Genomic DNA, 21,116 nt, shown 5'->3' with positions numbered 1-21,116 from the left:
AACAGCTTCACGCCAAATTTGTCGGTCTCCCTATCACGGTTGAAAACCAAATATAGGGCGTTAAATACAATTCGAAATTTTTCTTACAATATGTATTCTCCTAACGTGAATCTCACGAGCAAATGTGATTATTTCAATTTAAACAACGTAGATTAATCTTCAACTTTATAATTCCAATATAATTGTTCTTAGTATTATCTATTAAATTTTGTGTTTCGGAATTGGATTCCCCATACAATACCGTGAGAGGAACAATAATTTGAATTACATTCCATCCGTGGAAAAATTGTTATTATACTTGTGCATATATTGTTAAATTTATGCCATCAAATTGTGATAATTTTGCAACAAGAAAAAAATATGGAAATTAAATAACAGAAGTATCCAATGTAAATCACATTTATGCATCTACAAAATTTCTATAGGGTGGATTGACAGTGTAATCAAATTGAACTCTAACATCTAAAGGTCATTATTTATTCGATCTTCTCCTTTTTTTTTTTTTTTCGTCTCATGAAACTAGACTATACAAAAATACCCCCAAAGAGATGAGATATTTACAAGTATACAACACAACTAATCCAATTATTGTCTACTATGTTTTAATCTTCACCTTTCAACATTTTATCTTCACCTCTCAACATTTTTTTAAATCTTTAATGCCTTCCTTGTACCGGATTGGTCAAATTATTGTACCTAATGCCAAATGAGTCACTTCTATATGGCTGCACAAACGAGTTCGAGTTAAAGTAACTCACTGAGTTATCAACTCGTTTTGTTCCAACTCGGCTTTCTACTTCTTGTATGGAAGAACTACCCAACTTCTCAGATGATGAATTGAATGATGGATTAATCATGGGTCGTTGGATTTGATTGAATTCAGGCAAAGAAGTTATTGAAGCTAAACTATTCCAATCAAATTTGATGGAATCCAGACGTTGAAGATTAATCAATTTCTCTTCTTGTAAATTCTTTAGAGAATTCATTCTAGGGAGATTGAATAATTGATGGTTGATCTCTGGAAACGAATCGAGAACATCGTCTAAGTGAGACGAAGACGAAGATGATGATGTCCCATTGTTACTATGTTCATTTGTTGATGAAAAACTTTGATTTTGCTTTTCCGCACTTGAATTTTTCTTGTAAATTCTGCATAAAACCCATTCGTCCAACTGCATAATTCAACCTTATAGTTAGATCATACTTCAAATTTAGACAAAAAATTAAATTTCGAAATATTTCGGTTAAAATGACTGAATAGAAAAATATATAAACAAAGTTAATGACTTACCCTAGAGCTCCCATTTCTTTTTGAATTTTGTAAGAGTCGATATTCATGCATAATCCAATTAGTTTTAGTTCCTTTAGGAGCTTTTCCGATATAAAAAACTAAAGCTTTCTTTATTCCAACTTTTCGACCTTCTGTCATTATCATTTTATCAGTTCCAGTAGCTTTCCAATACCCAGAACCAGCTACTCTATTAGGTCTCGACCCATTAGGGTACTTCCTATCTCTTGGACTAAAGAAATACCATTCTTTCTCACCAAACAAAGCTTTACCTGCAAATTCAATATCCAAACAAATCAATCTCAAATTCAAATTCCAATCCAAATAAAAAATAGTACTAAAATAAATCAAAATTAGGGTTTAAAACAGAGAATTTAGAATACCCACTTGGAAGAATCCAAGGGTCAAACTTGTAAAGATCAATATCTCCAATAATCTGCAAATTGAATTGATAGCCTGCAACTTTCTTGCATAAATATTGAACTAAGAGTTCTTCATCAGTTGGGTAAAATCGAAACCCAGGTGGTAAATTTAACTGGGAAACTGGATTCGGATTTGCAATTCCCATGATTGATTGAGAATAATTAGATTGAACCAAGATGGGAAAATGAAATATTTTTTCTTTTTTCTTTTTTCTTTTTTCTTTTTTGATCTTCACGTCTGAATGGTTATATATAGTAAGGGGAATTCAAGTGATTCAGTGACATCAGAGTACAAATTTGTTAGTAGCCGATTGGTGACTGACACGTGTAGGTTTGAGTTGTTTTTTTCTATCGGTGGCACCGACCTTATCTAGTTCAATAGAGGGTTTTAGTTCATGAACCTAAAAGGTTTAGAAAGAAACGGTGAGTCAGCGAATTTATGACACGTACTGATCATAGTGAAGACGAAATCGCGCGTTGGGGAGGATTTAATGCGCGTTTGGGAGGGTTTATTCAAGCACGTGGTTTAATTGGGTCGGCCATAATGTGATACATTAGCTGATATTTTAACACGTGTAGAGGATGTGAGTTTTTTTTTTTTTTTTTTGATTAAAATCACAATTTCATTTTTTTTTTGAATTTTTGGGTTTCTAGTCCAAAAATCTACCCCTAAACACACATTTAGTCCCCCTTAATATTAATATAAGATTTTAAGCTAAAATAATAATTATAATGGATATTTAGTCCAAATTAGTTAAAGTATGTCTAGACTTCAAAGTTACAATATTTTTATGTTTAAAAATTCTTGTTTTGTTTCATAAATTACCTGTTATTTATTGTTAAAGTTTCATACTTTATTTCATGTTTTCCATACTTTATTTCATTTTTTTTATATGTGTCATACATAACACGTTATTTATCAACAATGTTTCTTCCAAAACGAAAAGGACTAAAAACCTATTTTCTGGGAAGATTGGACCTTAAACTTTTTTTGAACTTTATTTTGGACTTAAAACTCATGGACCCTTTTTTTTTTAATTCACAGTTTCATTCATAAGTGATAACGATCACAAAATTACATGATAGATAATTGTTATTCCTCTGAGAACTATATGAGAGTTACATTAGGGGTGAACATCGGTTGGATAACCGACTTTTTCGGCCAATCCAAAGTCCAAACCGAAAGGTTCGATTTTTTCAAATCTAAATCCGAACCAATCCGTTCATGGTTTGGTTCGGTTACCGATCCGAACTATGCGTGAACGGTTTGGATCGGTTGGATAACCGAACCACCTGTGATATTTTACCATGTATAAAATTTCGCACTTTCGACTTAAAAACGTGGAACTAACTTAACTATTGAATTAAGCTACAACTCTCCACGCCATTTACTTCTGTTACACATGCATTAAGCTACGATATTAACAAACATGGAACTAACTTAACTATTAAATCTCAACCGTTCATCATTCCTATCATTTATATTTATATATATAATATATAAAAAATAACAATAAATGGTTTGGTTCGGTTTGTTCGGTTATCCGTCAATCAAATCCATAAACCGATCCAAACCACTCGGTTTTGCCATTTTAACATCTGAACCAATCCGGAATACTATTGGATCGGTATCCAAACCGTTGAAATCTGTTTGGATACTAAATGAACACCCCTAAGTTACATAAGTAAAGTTCTCAAGTTGTTTTCATTCTCGATCTTAAGGATGACCAGTCGACTTTCATTGTAGTAGTAGATTGGTCATCCTTGATAAACCCGCGAAGTATCTTCTATACTATTAGATTGGTCATCCTTGATAAACCCGCGAAGTATCTTCTATACTATTAGATTGGTCATCCTTGACCAGTATCTTCTATATTAATAAAATCCTTTCATTGTAGTAGTGGATTGAGCATTGTCGACAATATATAATTTTATTATCTACTACAATGAAAGGATCTTTTCATTCTCGTTACTTCGACCCAACACTTCGCGGATTGATCAAAGATGACCATTCGACTTTCATTGTAGTAGTAGATTGGTCATCCTTGATAAACCCGCGAAGTGTTGAAGTAACGAAAGATCGTCAGTAATTGCTCCCTTTGAAGTGGATGGTGATGATTTCTCAAGTTGTTTATCTATGGCATCATTGATCCGTTTACTATCAAGCGAAACAATCTGTGACTTCGATCCAACATCTCCTCCTCAATCTTTATACATATCCTATATCCCTTTTTTTTATCCCTCTGCTTCAGTTTTGAATTTCTTCTTCCCAATATATATAAATGCAACTAATACTAACCCTCATATCTGATAAATTAGGGGAAACTGAAAAGATAATGAATTGCACACGGTGAATGAAAATAGGGATTTGTAGAGATGATGTCAGTGAAAATTAGAATTTCAGAGTGGGGTATGAAATAGTAGATCTAAAAGATAAAACCAAATAAAAAGAGGAAATTCCAGAGGAGGGATCCCTCTTCCAGAATACTACAAAATCTTGATTCTCTCTTCAAGAGAAGAAAACGGTTATCGAGAGAGGAAGAGGGATTTTTTTTTTTTTGAGAAACTGGAATAACTTGAGAGTAGGCGTCAGGGAAGGAATTCTTTTTTGGTGGCCCATGTGAAATTGTCATATGTAAAATTGTTTTTTTTTTTTTCCTTTTCAAAGATATAGAAAGGGTGCTTCTAAAGCCACCAAACCAAATGGCTGTAAGCGGGCGACTCTATAAGCACCGAACCCAACAATTAGTTTCTCTATAAGTACGGAGCCAATCTGTTAGCACCCCAACCAACTCGACTTAACTCTAACACCTCCATCCACTTCTCACTCACCTGATCAAACCGAGATTTTCTCTATCTAAGCTTTGGAAGAACCGAACATCTCTTCACCTCTCACGAATCTCTCTTAAATTTGAAATCTCATCGAGATTGAAATTAACTACTACAACTAACCGAAAATTCATCAAATAATGGAAGATTTTAAATTTAAGTTTCTTCTCTAAATATCATCTCTTTATGATTTCTTTTAACATACTTTCGTTCTTCTATTTACAACCCATTTCGAAAAAAACAAAAATCAAAACCCTTCTAAAAAGTTACAAACTTGAAACTGAAGAAGAGAATTCACCAAAAAAATCAAGAATTCCAGAAGCAGCTAATAATCGTCATGAAAAGCTTCTTGCATATCATCTGGTATAAAAGGAGTTCTACAAAGAGGGCAAGTTTTCTGACCATGATCCATCCAATGATCTAAACAATTTCTATGAAAAATGTGATGACAATTCGTCAATCTTCTAATTTCTCCTTGACTTTCGAATTCATAAAGACAAACTGCACAACAATCTGGGGGTTCTTCATTGCAGAAAACTATATCTTCACATTTTACTACTGGGAGGCTTTGGGGAATAAAGAAAAATCTTCGAGGAATTCTCCGATGAATCCACGTTTCTTTGTAAAATCTCGAGGGCATATTTTTCCATGGAAAATGCAGAAAAAAATTACAGTTTACAAAATTAACTTTAAGTCGCGGGTTTGGGAAATAAAGAAAAATCTCGGGGGAACAAATTCTCTGGAGAATCTATGTTTCTTTGTAAATCTCCAGAGCATATTTTCCTATGGGCAATACTGAAAATTTTTACAATTTACAAAATTAACTTTAAGTAATTTTTTATTTTATTTTAAGTCATTTCCCCCTCTATCTACTTCTCCTCCTCTTTCTTCTTCTCTTGAGAAAACTCATCCATCTCATCTCCTCCATAACTTCTAGCCAAATTTTTTGTTTTTCTTTCTCCATCATTTCTCATATCTTTCCCAAATCTCTAACCCCTACTACATTTACTTCTCTAAAATCAGAAACAAAGTTAGAGAGACAAAGAGGGAAAAACATTCTAAAACTTAGAAGTCATCAAACAAAATCTCTTGAAGCTCTTAATACATCTTCCATGGGACGTCCAAAGCAAGTTTCTTCATCAATTAATCTTCTCCATGAGAGGTAAACCATTCGAAACCCTAGAAATCAGTTAATTTTGAGTCATAATACATATTTTTCATCAATTCTAAACATATTAGGTTTTGTTCTCTGTTTTAGGGTTTAGTGATTAGAAAATAGGAACTTTGGAAAAGAAGATGAAGAAAAGAAGATGAAGAAAAGAAGAAACACTTGGAAAGAGTTTAGGGTTTAGATCTCTAAATTTTTTTTGTTTAAGTTTATAAAAGGTCATTTTAAATTGTTTTATGAGATCTTTTAAAAACTTAATTTTTTCCTCCCAAATTTTAAAGCCCTATAGCAACAAATATAAATACAAAAGGCAATCTCAGTTGACCAATTTTATAGAAATTTTGATTATCCGAAGATTTTTCTTTATTTCCTAAAACCGCAAGCAAAAATTACCATTAAAGTAAACTAATGGTTCTAAATAAGGAGACCAATTTTGAGTTTAAGAAAGAGAAGAAGCAAAAAATAAAAATTAGCCACAGACTAAGAGGTCTAACAAAAAATAACCCAAAATTTATTTACGGTAAAAACATAGGTGCAGGATTACATTCTACAAGATGAAAAGAAAGCCAAATTAATCTCATGAACAAATTATGGTCTTACATACTATATAGGCTTACACAATAGCTCAACTAAGACTTCATACCAGGAACGCTTCGATAATAGATTGAACTGTGGGAAGATGAGTGATTTTGTAGCGAGAAAACCATGCATCTTTCAACAATCTTCCCCATTTGAGTTCGGTTCTTTCTTTCGCACCCGAAGTATGTGCAATCATCACCAAATCAAGTACGACTTGGCTTTCATCAAATAAGTCTTCGCCCTCGGGTTTCAACACACACTCAATGATAATACCTTTTCCATTCTTTGAAATCGTTTTTTTTTGCAATTTTTCAAGATTCTTACACTGTCTTCATCGTTCCAATTGTGTAATATCCACTGTACGTAATAATAACATGATTCTGAGTGGGTGGTGTCTTATTATTTATATTTTCAGCAGTATCGGCCTTGACTTTTGGGGGACCCTAGGCGAATGAATCGACGAGGCCCCTACACTTTAAGTCGAAAAAATATAAAATTTGACATTTTTTTATAAAAATTATAGCTGTTAAAATTATACATGAAACAAATACTACTTAAACACCGCTCTTCTTATATTTTTCGATACAAAATCATTAATCATATTTGTGTAGTCAATATTCTCAGCTAATTCATGTTCAATTGATAACAAATCAAATCCAATTACTCTTTCTTGAGACATGGTAGACCGCAAGTAAGACTTGTTTAACTTCAACTTTGAGAAACTTCTCTCCGCATAAGCCACAGTAACCGGAATGGTCAAAAGAATTTTGTAAGCGAACTTCTTTAAATCAAATAAAAACCAAAAAATGTTTGCATATACTTGAAACTTTTCAAACCTAATTTTAATATATGAAACAAATTGATCAACAATATGGAAAGTAGTTGACTCGAAATGATTCTTTAGACGTAACTGTGTGATAAACCCTTGTAGAAATTCTAGAGAATGAAATAGAAATGTGAGATTGAAGAGAAATTAGAAAAGAGAAAAAACTAAATTATAAAATTATGTATTTAATTTGATTTTTGTTCTTTTATTAAAGTGTATTTTAGGCTTCCATGAGTTGTGAATTAAACTTAAATGTTATGACTTTGTCTTTTGAATTTGTAGAGTTATTTTTAACACTCTAACTTTAATTAGTTTAAGTAGATTTGGGTTAAAAAAAAAGTTATCTAAAAATTAATGTAAGTTGTGCAAGTCGAACCCTTGACTTTAAGTTTAAAAATCAATTACTCTACCAACTCTACTACCCAAACAAACTGTTTACATATGTGCATAAAATAATACATATAATAATATTATTATTATATATATAATGATTTATCTAATGGGGGCCCTCTAAATTTGAGGGCCCTGTCGCCTAGGCCCAGTGCCGACCCTGAATTTCAGTAATTTAGGTTTCCATTTCCAGGCTATAAAATGGCTGGTACCAAAAGTATAAATAACAAATGAAGAGCCTTAGTTTTTAACTTTTGACGACATCAGCTCTTAATTGAATCAAAGTATAAATCATAAGGAAAATAGCAGAGCCACCGAAAATCAAAGCCCATTTCAAGAGAAATCAATATTCAATATCAACATTCTAGATTGAAAGGTTAGTCACTTACATGCCTTTTTTCTTCTCTAGGAAAACCAAAAAATCACGACCATTGGTTTAGATCCTTCTCCCAAATTTACTGTGATTTTTGGAGTAAAAATTACCAAAAATACTACAAATGTACATATTAAAAACACCACATTACAATACAAATGTATTTTTATAGAATACAACATGATTACATTTATTATGTTTTTGATACATCAAATGATGTCAAATGATGGAATATACTCATAACTGTCATTAACTATTAAGATCATACCCCAATAGACATACAAACTACTATATAGCCCATTATTTATATCCTTAGTGACCCAAGTCCTAAAAGTCCTAGATTCCACCTCAACCGTTGGAAATCGAAATTGGGGCTTTCGGGTTTCAGAATAGATGCACTACCAACTGAGCTAGCTGTTTTCGGCTACAATAATATAAGAAATAGATAAAACAAAATATACCAACACATACCATCTACAATTTTTGTAGAGAGCTAAGAAGCTACTCATTCATTTAATTATCAGGATAAGCCTCAATTATTGACGGAATTCCCTTAATAGGAGTGATTTTATAGCGAGAAAAACCTCCAGCTTTCAACAACTTTTTCCATTCCGCTTCAGTCCTTTCTCTCCCACCAGAAGAATGGGCGATCATTAGCAAATCAAATGCAAGTCCAAGACCATCAAATAGGCCTTCCCCATCCGGTTTCAAAACACATTCAATAATAATGAGTTTTCCTTTATTTGAAATTGCTTTATTGCAATTTTTCAAGATCTTCACACAATCTTCATCATTCCAATCATGTAGTACCCACTGCAAGTCACACCATTTCTTATTTTTATCATCTTTAATAGTTTTGGTTGGTTTAAATATAATTCGAGAAATTTTCACTGTTTTGGAACTAAATTAGGTAAAGCAAATTAAAACTAGTAAAAAAAATTATGCTTCCTATGTTATATAAAAAAAATTATGCTTCTTATGTTATATAAATTTTAGGTAAATAGTTTTTCTTTTAACTCTTTTAGCAAATTCCAATACAAAAAGTATTAAATTAAAAAAGAGAAACTAAGTAAAAACCGAAATTTTGAGAAATGACAATCAAAATAGTTGGCTTATGAGGCCAAATTTTTGAGAAATAAAAGTCAGAACAATTGATTCTTTTGCGAAGTTTTGCTTAAAAAAAAGAAAAAGAGATTGTGCTAAAAATAACTAATTTCTAACCTTCAAGATTACTGCATCGGCAGAAGGAATTTCAACAAACATATCACCGCCAACATGTGCTACACCAGGGTTTTCAAGTGCTTCAGCGACCACATGCGGTAGATCAAAATTTGTGCCTCTTATATGCGGGTATTTCTTCACTATCTCATTAATCAACGTCCCGATTGCACCACCAACATCAACTATTGATTCTAAATCACCGAATCCTTCATGATAGTTGTCCAATATAGCATCCACTACGAGGGTAGACGAACACGCCATACCAACGCTAAATAGTTTATTAAATTCCGGATTTTCAGACCCAAATTTCCATATCTCGGACCCGTGGGCCTTGGCAAAAGCAAACCCTCCTTCTTGAACGCATTTCCCTAGATAGTGCCATGGGTCTAGTAGCCATGGATGGTTCTCAGCCAGAACAAGTGGCGCAAGGCTGATCTTGGAATCTTTCAATAGCCATTTTGATGATGGAGTCAATCCGTACAGAGTTTTAGTTTCACTTGAACCATCTTTTGGGTCGGGTTCATAAGCGGAAAATACCCGATTACGAACCAATAACCTCATGATTCGAAACAGATAATTAATGTCAAAAGAGGGAGATAAGTTAGGAATACCATTGATGATTTCAGAAAGAGTGATGGGTTGACCATGAGAGTGTATAATATCTGGTATACCAAGTTCAACTGCACATTTCAAAGCCATGGAATCTATGAAGGCCAACATAAGCTTACATATATCAGCTTGGCCTTGCAATTCCATTTCTTCTCCTACCTCTAATTTTCCCTTCTCCATTTAATGAAATATATTTACTAATACAAAACTTGATCATGTGATGCAAATTATATGAGTTCCAGATGGAATATATAATATTGGGAAGTTTTAAAGGCGCCCTTTATAAGTGATATAAGTGCTCCATTCATTCACAATATTGTATTGGAGAACCACAATTATGGAAAAATGAGATGTACACTCCAACATCACAATCATTGAATTCTCAACAACAAAAAAAAAAAAAAAAAACATCACAATCATTGAAAAAGATAAAAGAAATATAACAATCAGATATGGGGGTGAAACTGAAGACCGCGAAGACCGGTAAAAACTAAAGCAGACCGGACCAAAAAAATTCCGTTCTATAATAGTCTTTTTTTTGTTGAAATGGTCTTTAGGTTCGGTTCAGTCCTTTTTCTGGCAAGGCAGTAGGTCCCGAACTAGACCAATTCAAATGTTATATATTATTCGTGCAATGAATTGTAAAATATTAAGAATAACTAAGTATTATATTTTATAATGGAATTGCTTTTGTTCTCATTATTGTATATATCGATACCGTGAAATTTTTTTTTTTAGCAAAATTAGTATCATTGTTGAATGATATTTATTTGATCCTTTGCGCACGATACTAGCCTCAATATAATCTTTTGACTGTTATTACGTGATTAAATAAAGTTTAGGGAAGTTTTATAGGGCCTCCCTGATTTTGTTAAAAGGCCTCCCCATGAACCATTTCACTTGGTAAATTATCATTGAGGGGGGCCCTTTTAACAAAAATGAGGGGGCCTATAAAATCTTCCTAAAGTTTAAACTAGGTTTAAACCGAAAAATCTGACCGAAAGACTGACTTTAAATAGATGGTATATTTTAATTTAATGTTTGATGTGGCGTTAAAATGCCACATTTGGATCGCTTAACTTTGATGAGTTAGTTCTTTTCGTGTTTTATTTCTAATTATTTATAAGTTTTTCTTGGTAGGTACCTCATTTGGAGTTTGACTCTTAATTCGGAATAAAACGGAGCGTTTGTCACATTTTCATCTCATGTGGGAACCGTAAGGAAATAGCACCAGGGGTATTCTGGCCATTTTCGAATTTTTGGTCAAATTTTTTTACGTATAAAAATCAGACAATTATATTAGTATCCACTCGTTCAAATATGTCAAAAAAAACTATAGGTGCATGACGAAACTCCCTTGTTGTTTCAAACAATTTTTGGCAGCTTGCATGTATATTTCATTGACATTCATGGGTCAATCACTGACTCACTGTTGATGTCATGACGATGACAGGTGCATGGTTGGGCCCACTAGAATGGGACATGCATTTTATCTTATATCCTGACTGGGAGAAAATAACGTTTTTTTTGTTGAAAGAGAAAAAATAATGTTGATAGTTGTCATTTCAAAAAAATAAGAATATATTTGTATGAGCAAAGAAAAATGCACAAAAGAATATCTTACATTTATAAATGGCACCACTCTCGGAGAATATGTATATTCAATATACCATCGTCGTAATGACAGTTGAATTTTTACAGTCAGAGACCAATCAGTTAACAATAGAGAATAGACACCATATGGATCACGTGAGTACATCTGAAAATGCGGCCAAAAGGTGTAAAAATGAGCGACAATGCATGTTCGTCTGCGTGAATGCATAACACATGTGACGCCAGACGATTTGAGCATAGACAATGCGGTGCATGAACACTGTGGCACATACACACCCGACGTATGTAACACAATATTCATTTATAAACTATCAGACATCATACAGAGACGTGCGATTTTTCGCACGTCTCTGTGTGATCCTAAATGGTTTATAAAAGACATTTATAACTGGTTTATAAAGACGTTAGCAAAAAAGAATCTATCGTGTCTTACGGGCGCGATGGACACCTAGTGTATATATAGTTGTAAAGGACTCAAGATGTCTTCATATAGGGTAGTTATAGTATTTATTCAGTTCATGAATCATGATGTACTTTTGTATTATTTATTCATGATATATTCATACCTTGTAATGTCTTTTATTGTCCATGTAGGTTGTACGTTGAGATACGAAGATTCAAGTTCAAATCTCTCCAAAAACACATCTAATTTTGGGTAAAATGTGTTTTTCCATCTTGTGAAGGCTACCATACATTAACACAAATTTTACAGAACGGTTGGACACCCCTCTTAAGCCCTGAGGTCGTGAGATCGATTCTCGGTGGAAGCAGTTTGTCATCAAAATTTATCTTACGTAATTAAGGCTATAAATAATGTAATAATTTGTCGAACTTTAAGCCTCTTTTATTGTTCGTTAATTAGGCGGCTATCGTGCTTATTACATCTTCCTGATGCATCAATGCCTTGTAACGACTAACGTATATTGTAGTCGAATCCTCAAAAAAAAAACACAACTTTACTCGGTTGGATTCTTACATAAATTTAAGTAAAACAACCAACTAAGTCTATGACTTCAAAAAAGTAAAACTAATTACCCAATACTAAAACTTAAAAATACAATTTAAAAATAAATAAAATAAGAAAAAATGAAGAAATTAAATTATTTATGACCAAGGTATCAAATTCCAACTTTGACCAAGGTATCAAATTCCAACTTTTTTTTCTTTTATGTTGAAAAATCAAATTCCAAGTTTTTTTTATTGAACTATCAAATTCCAAGTTTGGTCTCTATTCTTATTTCTTTGCCCACTAAGTAAAGATAACTGCTACAATTTTTAATTTTTTTCATTAAAAACTAGAAACTCTCTCTCTTCCCTCTCTCTCTCTCGAAAGTAACCGTCCAGGAACTTCCTCGCTTTTCCGGCGAAGGGTCCTCCCTTCGCCGGATTCCTCTCTTTTTTTGTATCTAAATAAAGATTATTTGATTCCTCTCGTCCAACTTTGTCAGTGGAATCCCTCTCTAAATAAAGATAATCGCCCACCCACACCAGATGCAGATAAACAAGATCGAGAAAGACAACAACAATAATCCACTCTTCAGGAAATCATCAACATGAAGTTCAGTTGTTGTTTTTGATTATTAGACCCAATTTTTAGACATGGGTATTTCGGTGGTGAAATTTTTTCGAGATCATTACTGTTGGTGGTGGTTTTATCCTTCTTCTTCACCAATATTACTCTTACTCTATTTCTCTTCCTCTTGAGACCTTCATCTATATTTCAAAAACTAGGTTATTGTATATGGTTTCCAGTGAGGGATAGAATTCAGTGAGTAGATTTATACCGGATCTGAAGATTACATATGGATTTGGTGATGATTAATGATTATAGTGGTGGCGGTTTATCGGTGATGACGACGATTTTCCGGCGATGGTTGTCCGACGACAATAGCGGTTTTCCGGCGACTATAACGGTTTCCGGCGACAATGGCGGTTTGCCGGCGACATTGGTGGATTTCCGGCGATAGCGACGGAGATGTAATTAGATTTCTATGTAATATGTACAATAAATGTTATGTTTCTTTGTTGGTCTTTAGGGCATTTTTTTTGTTGGTCTTTAGGGCCTCTTTTGTTGGTCTTTAGGACCTTTTTGTTTTAGTTTTATTCAGGTGTGAGTGCTTTGATCATCGATCACTATTGGGAGTTTCTTCATCAACTTACAACTCTCTCTACCGATGTACCGAATACAGAGGCGCAAACCGGAGATTTGCACGCCGACGGTTGACGGCGAGAAGAGAAGAAGATGAAAGAAGCATCAGTTATTCAACTTCCCTTAGTGGGTTAGCGGTGTCTACCTAAACGTAGCCCACTAGTTAGATCATGCAGCTCTTGAGGCACTCCAAGTGAGCATAACTAGTCTTGTTTGTGCTGTTTTGGTTGTGTCTTTGTTCTTTTAACCTTCATGATGTAATTCTCATTAGTCTTTTGGCCTTTAAATGAAGTTTGATTTCTAGAAAAAAAAAAAACTGCTACAATTTTACACTTGATATAAAATAAGAAAGAAAAGTGAAGAAATTAAACTCTTTATTCCACGATTGCATTTGACTGCCATGGGATCTATATTGTTGGATCCTTCAGATATTCAATTAGAATTTAATTATCTTCTATCGTGATAAGATAGATTATTTGATGTTCAATTGCCCTTTTTATTCCTATTAAGATGGGCCTTTGCTTAATAAAACTAGAAAGTCAGTAATAATTGCATAGCTAGTATATGAACAAAAGGTAAATGAAGAGCATCCATTTCCCTCCAAAAAGATGAGCTCTTGCAATATTATTATTTTTTACATGTTAGAGCATCTCCCATGCAACAAACTTGTGGTATGCGTTTCCTGTCTTGAGGAATGACTTATCATTAGTAAATGGTGAGAAGTTTTCAAAGAAAAACAACTCAGACTTAATAAATCTGTAATTTCCCCATCTTCTTCAACAACAATAAATCTAATTTCTTCCTTAATCACTAATAACAATTCTTGTCGAGAGATAATGGGTGAATTTGAGAACATAATTTTGTGTATGAGAGAAGAGGAAATGGGTCATTCTGAAATGGTTTGGATAATATATACTCTTATACAGAGAGATCTAGAAACAGAAGAAGCTTGAGGTTTTTATCAGTTTGTAGATCTCATTAGTTTGAGGTTTTTATCAGTTTGTTGATGCTTCTGCCATATATACTTTGGAAAGAGAAAAGAAATTTCAGTTCAGATAAACAATTGGAAACGAGAGAGAGAGAGAGAGTATTTTGGAAGAAGGCGGGAAATGAATTTTCTCACCTTTTTTCCCACCATAAATCCAATTTCCCACTCTTTAGGCTCAATCAGAAGGCGGAAAAGTAATTTTCTTACGAAAATCAATTTTCTTACCAACTTTTCCCACGTATCAAACAAACCCTTATAATCAAAATATAAGGTTTAGAATTTCTTTGAAGAATGCTTTTCAATAGAGTGTCTCTAAATGGCTAAGTAGGAAAGAGAGCATTTACATATCCACTTTTCACACTTGACACCTTGAATTCTTAGAGTTTTTCTTAAGTTTTGCATTGGAAATGCGCTTATAAACATCTTGTATTACCGGTTACGCATTTTACAACGCAATAACTATCTTTCCTTATGTAAGAATCAACGGGTAACACACCACTTTTAAATTGACCACTATGCATAAGACTAGAAAATAACAATAAACATACCTAATAAAAACACCTCAATGGAGTAAAAATTGTATATTGTATATTTTAAATAACATGATTACATTCATTGGGTTTTGATAGATCAAATGATGGAATATATCCGTTATTGTCATTAACTATCCTGATCATACTCTTAAAGGCGTACACACTACCACCTCGACGTTTGGAAATCGAATTTGGGGCTTCCAGGGGTTCAGAATAGATGGATTACCAACTGATTGTCGCCTACCATGTAGAACAAATAGACAAAATAAAATATACAAACACAGACCATCTACAATTTTAGTAGAGAGCTCAGAAACTAGCTACTCATTCATTTAAATATCAGGGTAAGCCTCAATTATTGACGGAATTCCTCGAATCGGAGTGATTTTATAGCGAGAAAAACCTCCAGCTTTCAACAACTTCTTCCATTCCGCTTCAGTCCTTTCTCTCCCACCAGAAGAATGGGCGATCATTAGCAAATCAAATGCAACTCCAAGACCATCAAAAAGGCCTTCCCCATCCGGTTTCAAAACACATTCAATAATAATGAGTTTTCCCTGATTTGAAATTGCTTTATAGCAATTTTTCAAGATCTTTACACAATCTTCATCATTCCAATCATGTAGTACCCACTGCAAGTCACACCATTTCTTATTTTTATCATCTTTAATAGTTTTGGTTGGTTTAAGTATAATCCGACTGATTTGCGGGGACTTGAAACTAAATTAGGTAGAGCAAATTCAAATTAGTAAAATAAGATTAAACTTCTTATATTGTATATGTGAGAATAGTCCCACATGGTAGAAGGGGTAACTAGCAACCAAGAATATATTGTATTGGCAATGAGTGGAGGGACCTATACAATATATTCTTGGTTGCAAATTACCCCTTCTACCATGTGGGACTATTCTCACAATATAACTTTTAGGTAAATAGGTTTTTTTCTTTAACTCTTTTGTCGAATTCAGATACAAAATATATTAAGCTAAAAAAAGGACGGAAATTTTGAGATATGATAGTCAAAACAATTAGTTTATGCGACCAAAATTTTGAGAAATAACAGTCAGAACGATTGGTTCTTTCGGGAAGTTTTGCTAAAAAAAGAAAAAAAAGATCGTACTAAAAGTAACTAATTTCAAACCTTCATGATTACTGCATCGGCAGGAGGAATTTCAACAAACATATCTCCGCCAACATGTGCTACACCAGGGTACTCAAGTGCTTCAGCGACCACGTGAGGTAGATCAAAATTTGTGCCTCTTATATGCGGGTATTTCTTCACTATCTCATTAATCAGCATCCCCGTTGCACCACCAACATCAACTATTGATTCTAAACCATTGAATCCTTCGTGATATTTGGCCAATATAGTATCCACTATGATCCTAGATGTACACGCCATACCATCGCTAAATAGTTTACTAAATTCTGGATTTTCAGACCCAAATTTCCATATCTCGGACCCGTGGGCCTTTGCAAAAGCAAACCCTCCTTCTTGAACGCATTTCCCTAGATAGTGCCACGAGTCTAGTAGCCATGGATGGTTCTCAGTCACAACCATCCGCGCCAGGTTGAAATTCGAATCTTTCAATAGCCATTTTGATGATGGAGTCAATCCGTACCGAGTCTTACTTCCACTTGAACCATCTTTTCGGTCGGGTTCATAAGCGGAAAATACCCGATTACGAACCAATAACCTCATGATTCGGAACAGATAATTAATGTCATAAGAGGGAGATAAGTTAGGAATACCATTGATGATTTCAGAAAGAGTGATGGGTTGACCATGAGAGTGTATAATGTCTGGTATACCAAGTTCAACTGCACATTTCAAAGCCATGGAATCTACAAAGGCAAACATATACTTCCATATATCAGCTTGGCCTTGCAATTCCATTTCTTCTCCCATCTGCAATCTTTCCTTCTCCATTTTAATAAAATATATTTACTAATACAAGATTTGGATCATTGGATGCAAATTATATGAGTGGAAGATTAGTATGGTCCACATTTACTTTCAAAAAGATAGATCGAAGTTATCTACTTAAGAGTGTGTCTGATTTTTTTTCAGGTTTAAAATCGACTCTTTACCTAATACAAATTTCCCAAGAAAATTTTTTGTGTTTCATTTTTCACTTGTTACCTAATTCAAATTTCCCGAAGGAAAAAACTTTTTGACGGTAATTAAAATGAAACACAAAAATTTGTTTCTCAGGTGTAATCGAACTGGGGACTATCATCTGATAAAATTATAAACAGAGTGGAAACAGAATTTTGGACTATGATTCCATATGTATATATGTAAAGGAAAACATTAAGGAAATGTCTTTGACAATTACCTAAACCCTCACAAGACTAGACCGCATTTTACCAATTCTATAAGATTAAAAGGATTCAATGTTCCATATAATTTAGGCAATGTAATGTAGTAAATAATATAATAAATTTGTCGGACTTTAGGCCTCTTTCGTTATGGTTTAAATTAGGCGGTTACTGTACTCATCACATCATCATGATGTATCAATGCCTTGTCATAGTTCTGACGAGATTGCGATGTCATTCAAACTAAATGGAAATATTAGATAGTTTCGATGGAACTGGAACTGGAACTGCATATCCGTAGTAAGAAAACTTTTTAATTTTGGTATAAGAAAGTTCAAAATAATAAAATTGCCGAAAACCTCATTTTCGTGTAAACAAAAAACTTCATATAAATTACGTTTGATACGTGTAAAAAGAATTGCTTTAGAAATGATTTGTGTTAGCTTAAATAAGATTTAATACAAAATTTAAGTTTTTAACAAAAAAATTTTTTAACTTGTCTTTTGAACTGAATTTTTTTTTAAATTGGGCCGAATTAATCTAATTTCTAAGAAAAAAATATCTACATATATAAAGCATCCCAAACCAAACGCACCTTTATATTCAATAAAATGCTAGTAAGTTTCAAAAAGGAAGAAAGGTGGGACTTGAACTCATGACCCCTACTAGCAATCCCACGTATTTGACCACTTCAGCCGAAGCAACACAAGAACAAATACAGTCAGTTTTATTACACAATTACACAGTAGTGAATATAATAGGTAGGTAGGTTTTCTTTTAAACGAGTCAATATTATAAAGATAGTGAATGTAATTTGATCATGTGACAACACAAGAACAAATACAGTCAGTTTTATTACACAATTACACAGTAGTTGAACTAAAACTTCATTCGGGGTACGCTTCGATAATAGATTGAATTGTGGGAATATGAGTGATTTTGTAGCGAGGAAACCCTGCATCTTTCAACAATTTTACCCATTCGACTTCTGTCCTTTCTTTCCCACCCGAAGTATGTGCAATCATCACCAAATCAAATACGACCCGGGTTTCATCAAATAAGTCTTTGCCATCCGGTTTCAACACACAATCAATTATAATAACTTTTCCATTGTCTGGAATCGCTTTTTTGCAATTCTTCAAGATTCTTACACTGTCTTCATCATTCCAATCGTGTAGTATCCACTGCATTTAACTCCATTAATAACATGATTAAGAACGATTAATAGTTATTAGCTAGTAGGTTTAATACTGTATGTTTTCTGATTTTGTTTGTTTATTATTTTTATTATCTTAAGCATTAATTTCAATCATTTGGAAAAATATGTACTTCGACTAAATTAGGACATACAATTATAGATTTTGGGGGCAATTCTGATTGGTTGATAAAAAAGATTAAGTAACACTAAAGGTGGTGATGGGTAGGTGCGAGGTCGGATCGACTGTCCTATCAAATATGTTTGGGGCCGCTTGCTTTTGTAAAAATTACTCAACAATTGTTGGTATTGAGATAATGATGGGGAGGTGCGAGGTCGGATCACTCGAATGGTTCCAACAATGGTCCATCTAGTCAAGTGTGTCCCATCTACGGGCGGATCTAAGGTAGGCAGGCGTTTCACCTCATCTTCGACTAAAAAAACGTTGATAGTGTTGTTTAATGAAAAACAAAAACCAACCAATTATTTCAAGGAATTAAGTGTAATGAAAATAACTCATTGTAATTTGGCTCTAGATTTGGGATAGGAAGGTTTAAGTACAACTCTATCCACACACACATCGATTTTTAGGTAAAATATCTTTTCCATCTTGTAGATGCTATTATACGTCATTACGATTTTATTCTGTCGTGGTTGCACATAAAATAAAGTAAAAGAACCAACTAAATCTTAACTCTTGTTGATTTTGTGTCAATATTGTTTAAAATCAAGAGAAAGCCAAAAATCCATTAAAAATTGAAAGATCAATAGCTTTTCTTAATTATAAAACAAGAAGCTTCGGAAAAATTGTTAAATTATTAAAATAAGTAATTGAGTTCTAACCTTCATGATAACTGCATCGGCACGAGGGATTTCATCAAACAAATTACCCTTGACGTGTGATACACCAGGGTACTCAGGTGCTGCGGCCAATACATGTGGAAGATCAAAATTAATTCCTCGTATATGTGGATATTTCTTCACAATTTCACCAATCATCATCCCCGTTCCACCACCAACATCAACTATCGATCCTAACTCATTAAATCCTTCCTCATACTTGACTAGTATCGCATTAACTACAATTTTAGCTGTACATGTCATACCAGTGTGAAACAGTTTATTGAACTCTGGGTTTTCTGAACCAAAGTCCCAGATCTCTGATCCATGGGCCTTGGCAAAAGGCAACCCACCTTCTTGCACACACTTTCCCAGATACTGCCATGGATCCAGGAGCCAGGGATGATTCACAGATAAAACTAATGGCACAAGGCTAAACTCTGAATCTTTCAGTAACCATTTCGACGAGGATGTCAACCCGTAGTGAGACTCTGTCACATCAGTACCGTCTTTCAAGTCGGGTTTATGAACGACAAAGATCCGCTTGCGAACCAGTAGGCTCATGATCCTAGAGAGGTAATTAACGTTATAAGTAGGAGATAGGTTAGGAATGTTGTCTATGATTTCAGAAATCATGATAGGACGGCCATAAGAGTGTATAATGTCTGGTATACCCAGCTCTACTACGCATTTCAAAGCCATGGAATCTACAAAAGCAAACATGTACTTCCATATATCAGCTTGGCCTTGTAACTCAAGCCTATCTTCCTCAACCTTTAGAATTTCTTCCATTTCTTATAAGATACAAAAATGAGAGAAAGATAGGTTTTTTTAATTTCATGGAGTCTGACTGTTACTTTATAAATAAGTAAATACATGTGCATGTGACATACTGCACTTTTATTATGGGTCCCAAAAAAAAAGTTAATATGGGTGCGATCACTAAAATATAGGACCCCAAAGATTTGGCTGACACGATGAGAAACTGTTACCTCTCTTGAATTGCGTCACATTAGATTTTTTGAGGGTTGATTCGATGAGCTCAATATCACACTGTGACGTATGAGCTCAAGCTCGCTCGTGACCATTGGACGGACCTATCGAGATCACGCTATAAATAATTTCAACTAAAAAAAAGTGACCATTGGACCTATCGAGATCACGCTATAAATAATTTCAACTAAAAAAAGTGACCATTAGACCTATCAAGATCACGCTATAAATAATTTCAACTAAAAAAAAGATCACAGGGTAGCACGTTTTTTTTGTTGAAACACACGTTAGTACTTGATTTAAGGGGTAGGTTAAACCAAAAAAAAATTTACCCTTGTACGTATATCTTTTTGGTTACAAGGTAATTGTGTACCCTTCTGTGTTTCTCTCATGGCCACTCTCTGTTTTCTTACTTCTAGTTTTTCTACTCAATGACTGACTGCAATTTGTTCTTGCAGATCTCTCGGGTTGGTCGACCATGAAGTCTGGCCTCCTCAAGGTCCAAGGTTTAAACCAAGGGCGGAGTCAGGGGGAGGCGACTCCTGGCTGCAGTCATTTCTAATCTATCGCTAGCACAAACCGAGTTCGAGTCCCCTCTTTTGCATTTCTGATTTTTAATCGTCATTTGTTAACCTAATTCCGTATTGGCCCTACATTATGTCTATTTTCACTTTTAGTCTCACGTTATGCCCTTACTTCTGGACCTAATCTTTTTTAGCCTCTTTATTTTTGTGCTAAGTCAAGTTTTTCTCCATTTGTTAGGTTCCACCCAAGCTA

The 21,116-nt window shown here is 33.9% G+C and overlaps 4 protein-coding genes across 4 annotated transcripts; all 4 read right to left on the bottom strand.

Moving 5' to 3' along the window:
* Positions 1 to 381: 381 nt before the first annotated feature.
* LOC147542200 (NAC domain-containing protein 72-like) lies at positions 382 to 2,167 on the bottom strand. Its single transcript, XM_086636323.1, has 3 exons — positions 1,676 to 2,167; positions 1,292 to 1,560; positions 382 to 1,172 (listed from the first exon to the last, which is right to left on the bottom strand). Exons 1-3 carry the CDS (start codon positions 1,854 to 1,856, stop codon positions 657 to 659), a joined length of 966 nt encoding a protein of 321 aa, XP_086492449.1. The 5' UTR covers positions 1,857 to 2,167; the 3' UTR covers positions 382 to 656.
* A 5,855-nt stretch (positions 2,168 to 8,022) lies between these two features.
* Positions 8,023 to 10,546, bottom strand: LOC147542199 ((R,S)-reticuline 7-O-methyltransferase-like). The gene is made up of 2 exons (XM_086636322.1): positions 9,097 to 10,546; positions 8,023 to 8,688 (listed from the first exon to the last, which is right to left on the bottom strand). Exons 1-2 carry the CDS (start codon positions 9,883 to 9,885, stop codon positions 8,389 to 8,391), a joined length of 1,089 nt encoding a protein of 362 aa, XP_086492448.1. The 5' UTR covers positions 9,886 to 10,546; the 3' UTR covers positions 8,023 to 8,388.
* Positions 10,547 to 15,022: 4,476 nt separating this feature from the next.
* Positions 15,023 to 18,495, bottom strand: LOC147542198 ((R,S)-reticuline 7-O-methyltransferase-like). Its single transcript, XM_086636320.1, has 2 exons — positions 16,131 to 18,495; positions 15,023 to 15,621 (listed from the first exon to the last, which is right to left on the bottom strand). Exons 1-2 carry the CDS (start codon positions 16,917 to 16,919, stop codon positions 15,322 to 15,324), a joined length of 1,089 nt encoding a protein of 362 aa, XP_086492446.1. The 5' UTR covers positions 16,920 to 18,495; the 3' UTR covers positions 15,023 to 15,321.
* LOC147542197 ((R,S)-reticuline 7-O-methyltransferase-like) lies at positions 18,135 to 20,864 on the bottom strand. Its single transcript, XM_086636321.1, has 2 exons — positions 19,350 to 20,864; positions 18,135 to 18,495 (listed from the first exon to the last, which is right to left on the bottom strand). The coding sequence occupies exons 1-2, from the start codon at positions 20,136 to 20,138 to the stop codon at positions 18,199 to 18,201; spliced, it is 1,086 nt and encodes a 361-aa protein (XP_086492447.1). The 5' UTR covers positions 20,139 to 20,864; the 3' UTR covers positions 18,135 to 18,198.
* Positions 20,865 to 21,116: the final 252 nt, after the last annotated feature.

The sequence above is a fragment of the Eschscholzia californica genome, unplaced genomic scaffold (genome assembly GCF_041429995.1).
Source record: "Eschscholzia californica isolate CP2 unplaced genomic scaffold, dmEscCali1.0.p SCAF_4, whole genome shotgun sequence".
NCBI lineage: Eukaryota > Viridiplantae > Streptophyta > Magnoliopsida > Ranunculales > Papaveraceae > Eschscholzia > Eschscholzia californica.
This window is presented reverse-complemented; position numbering and strand designations above follow the sequence as displayed.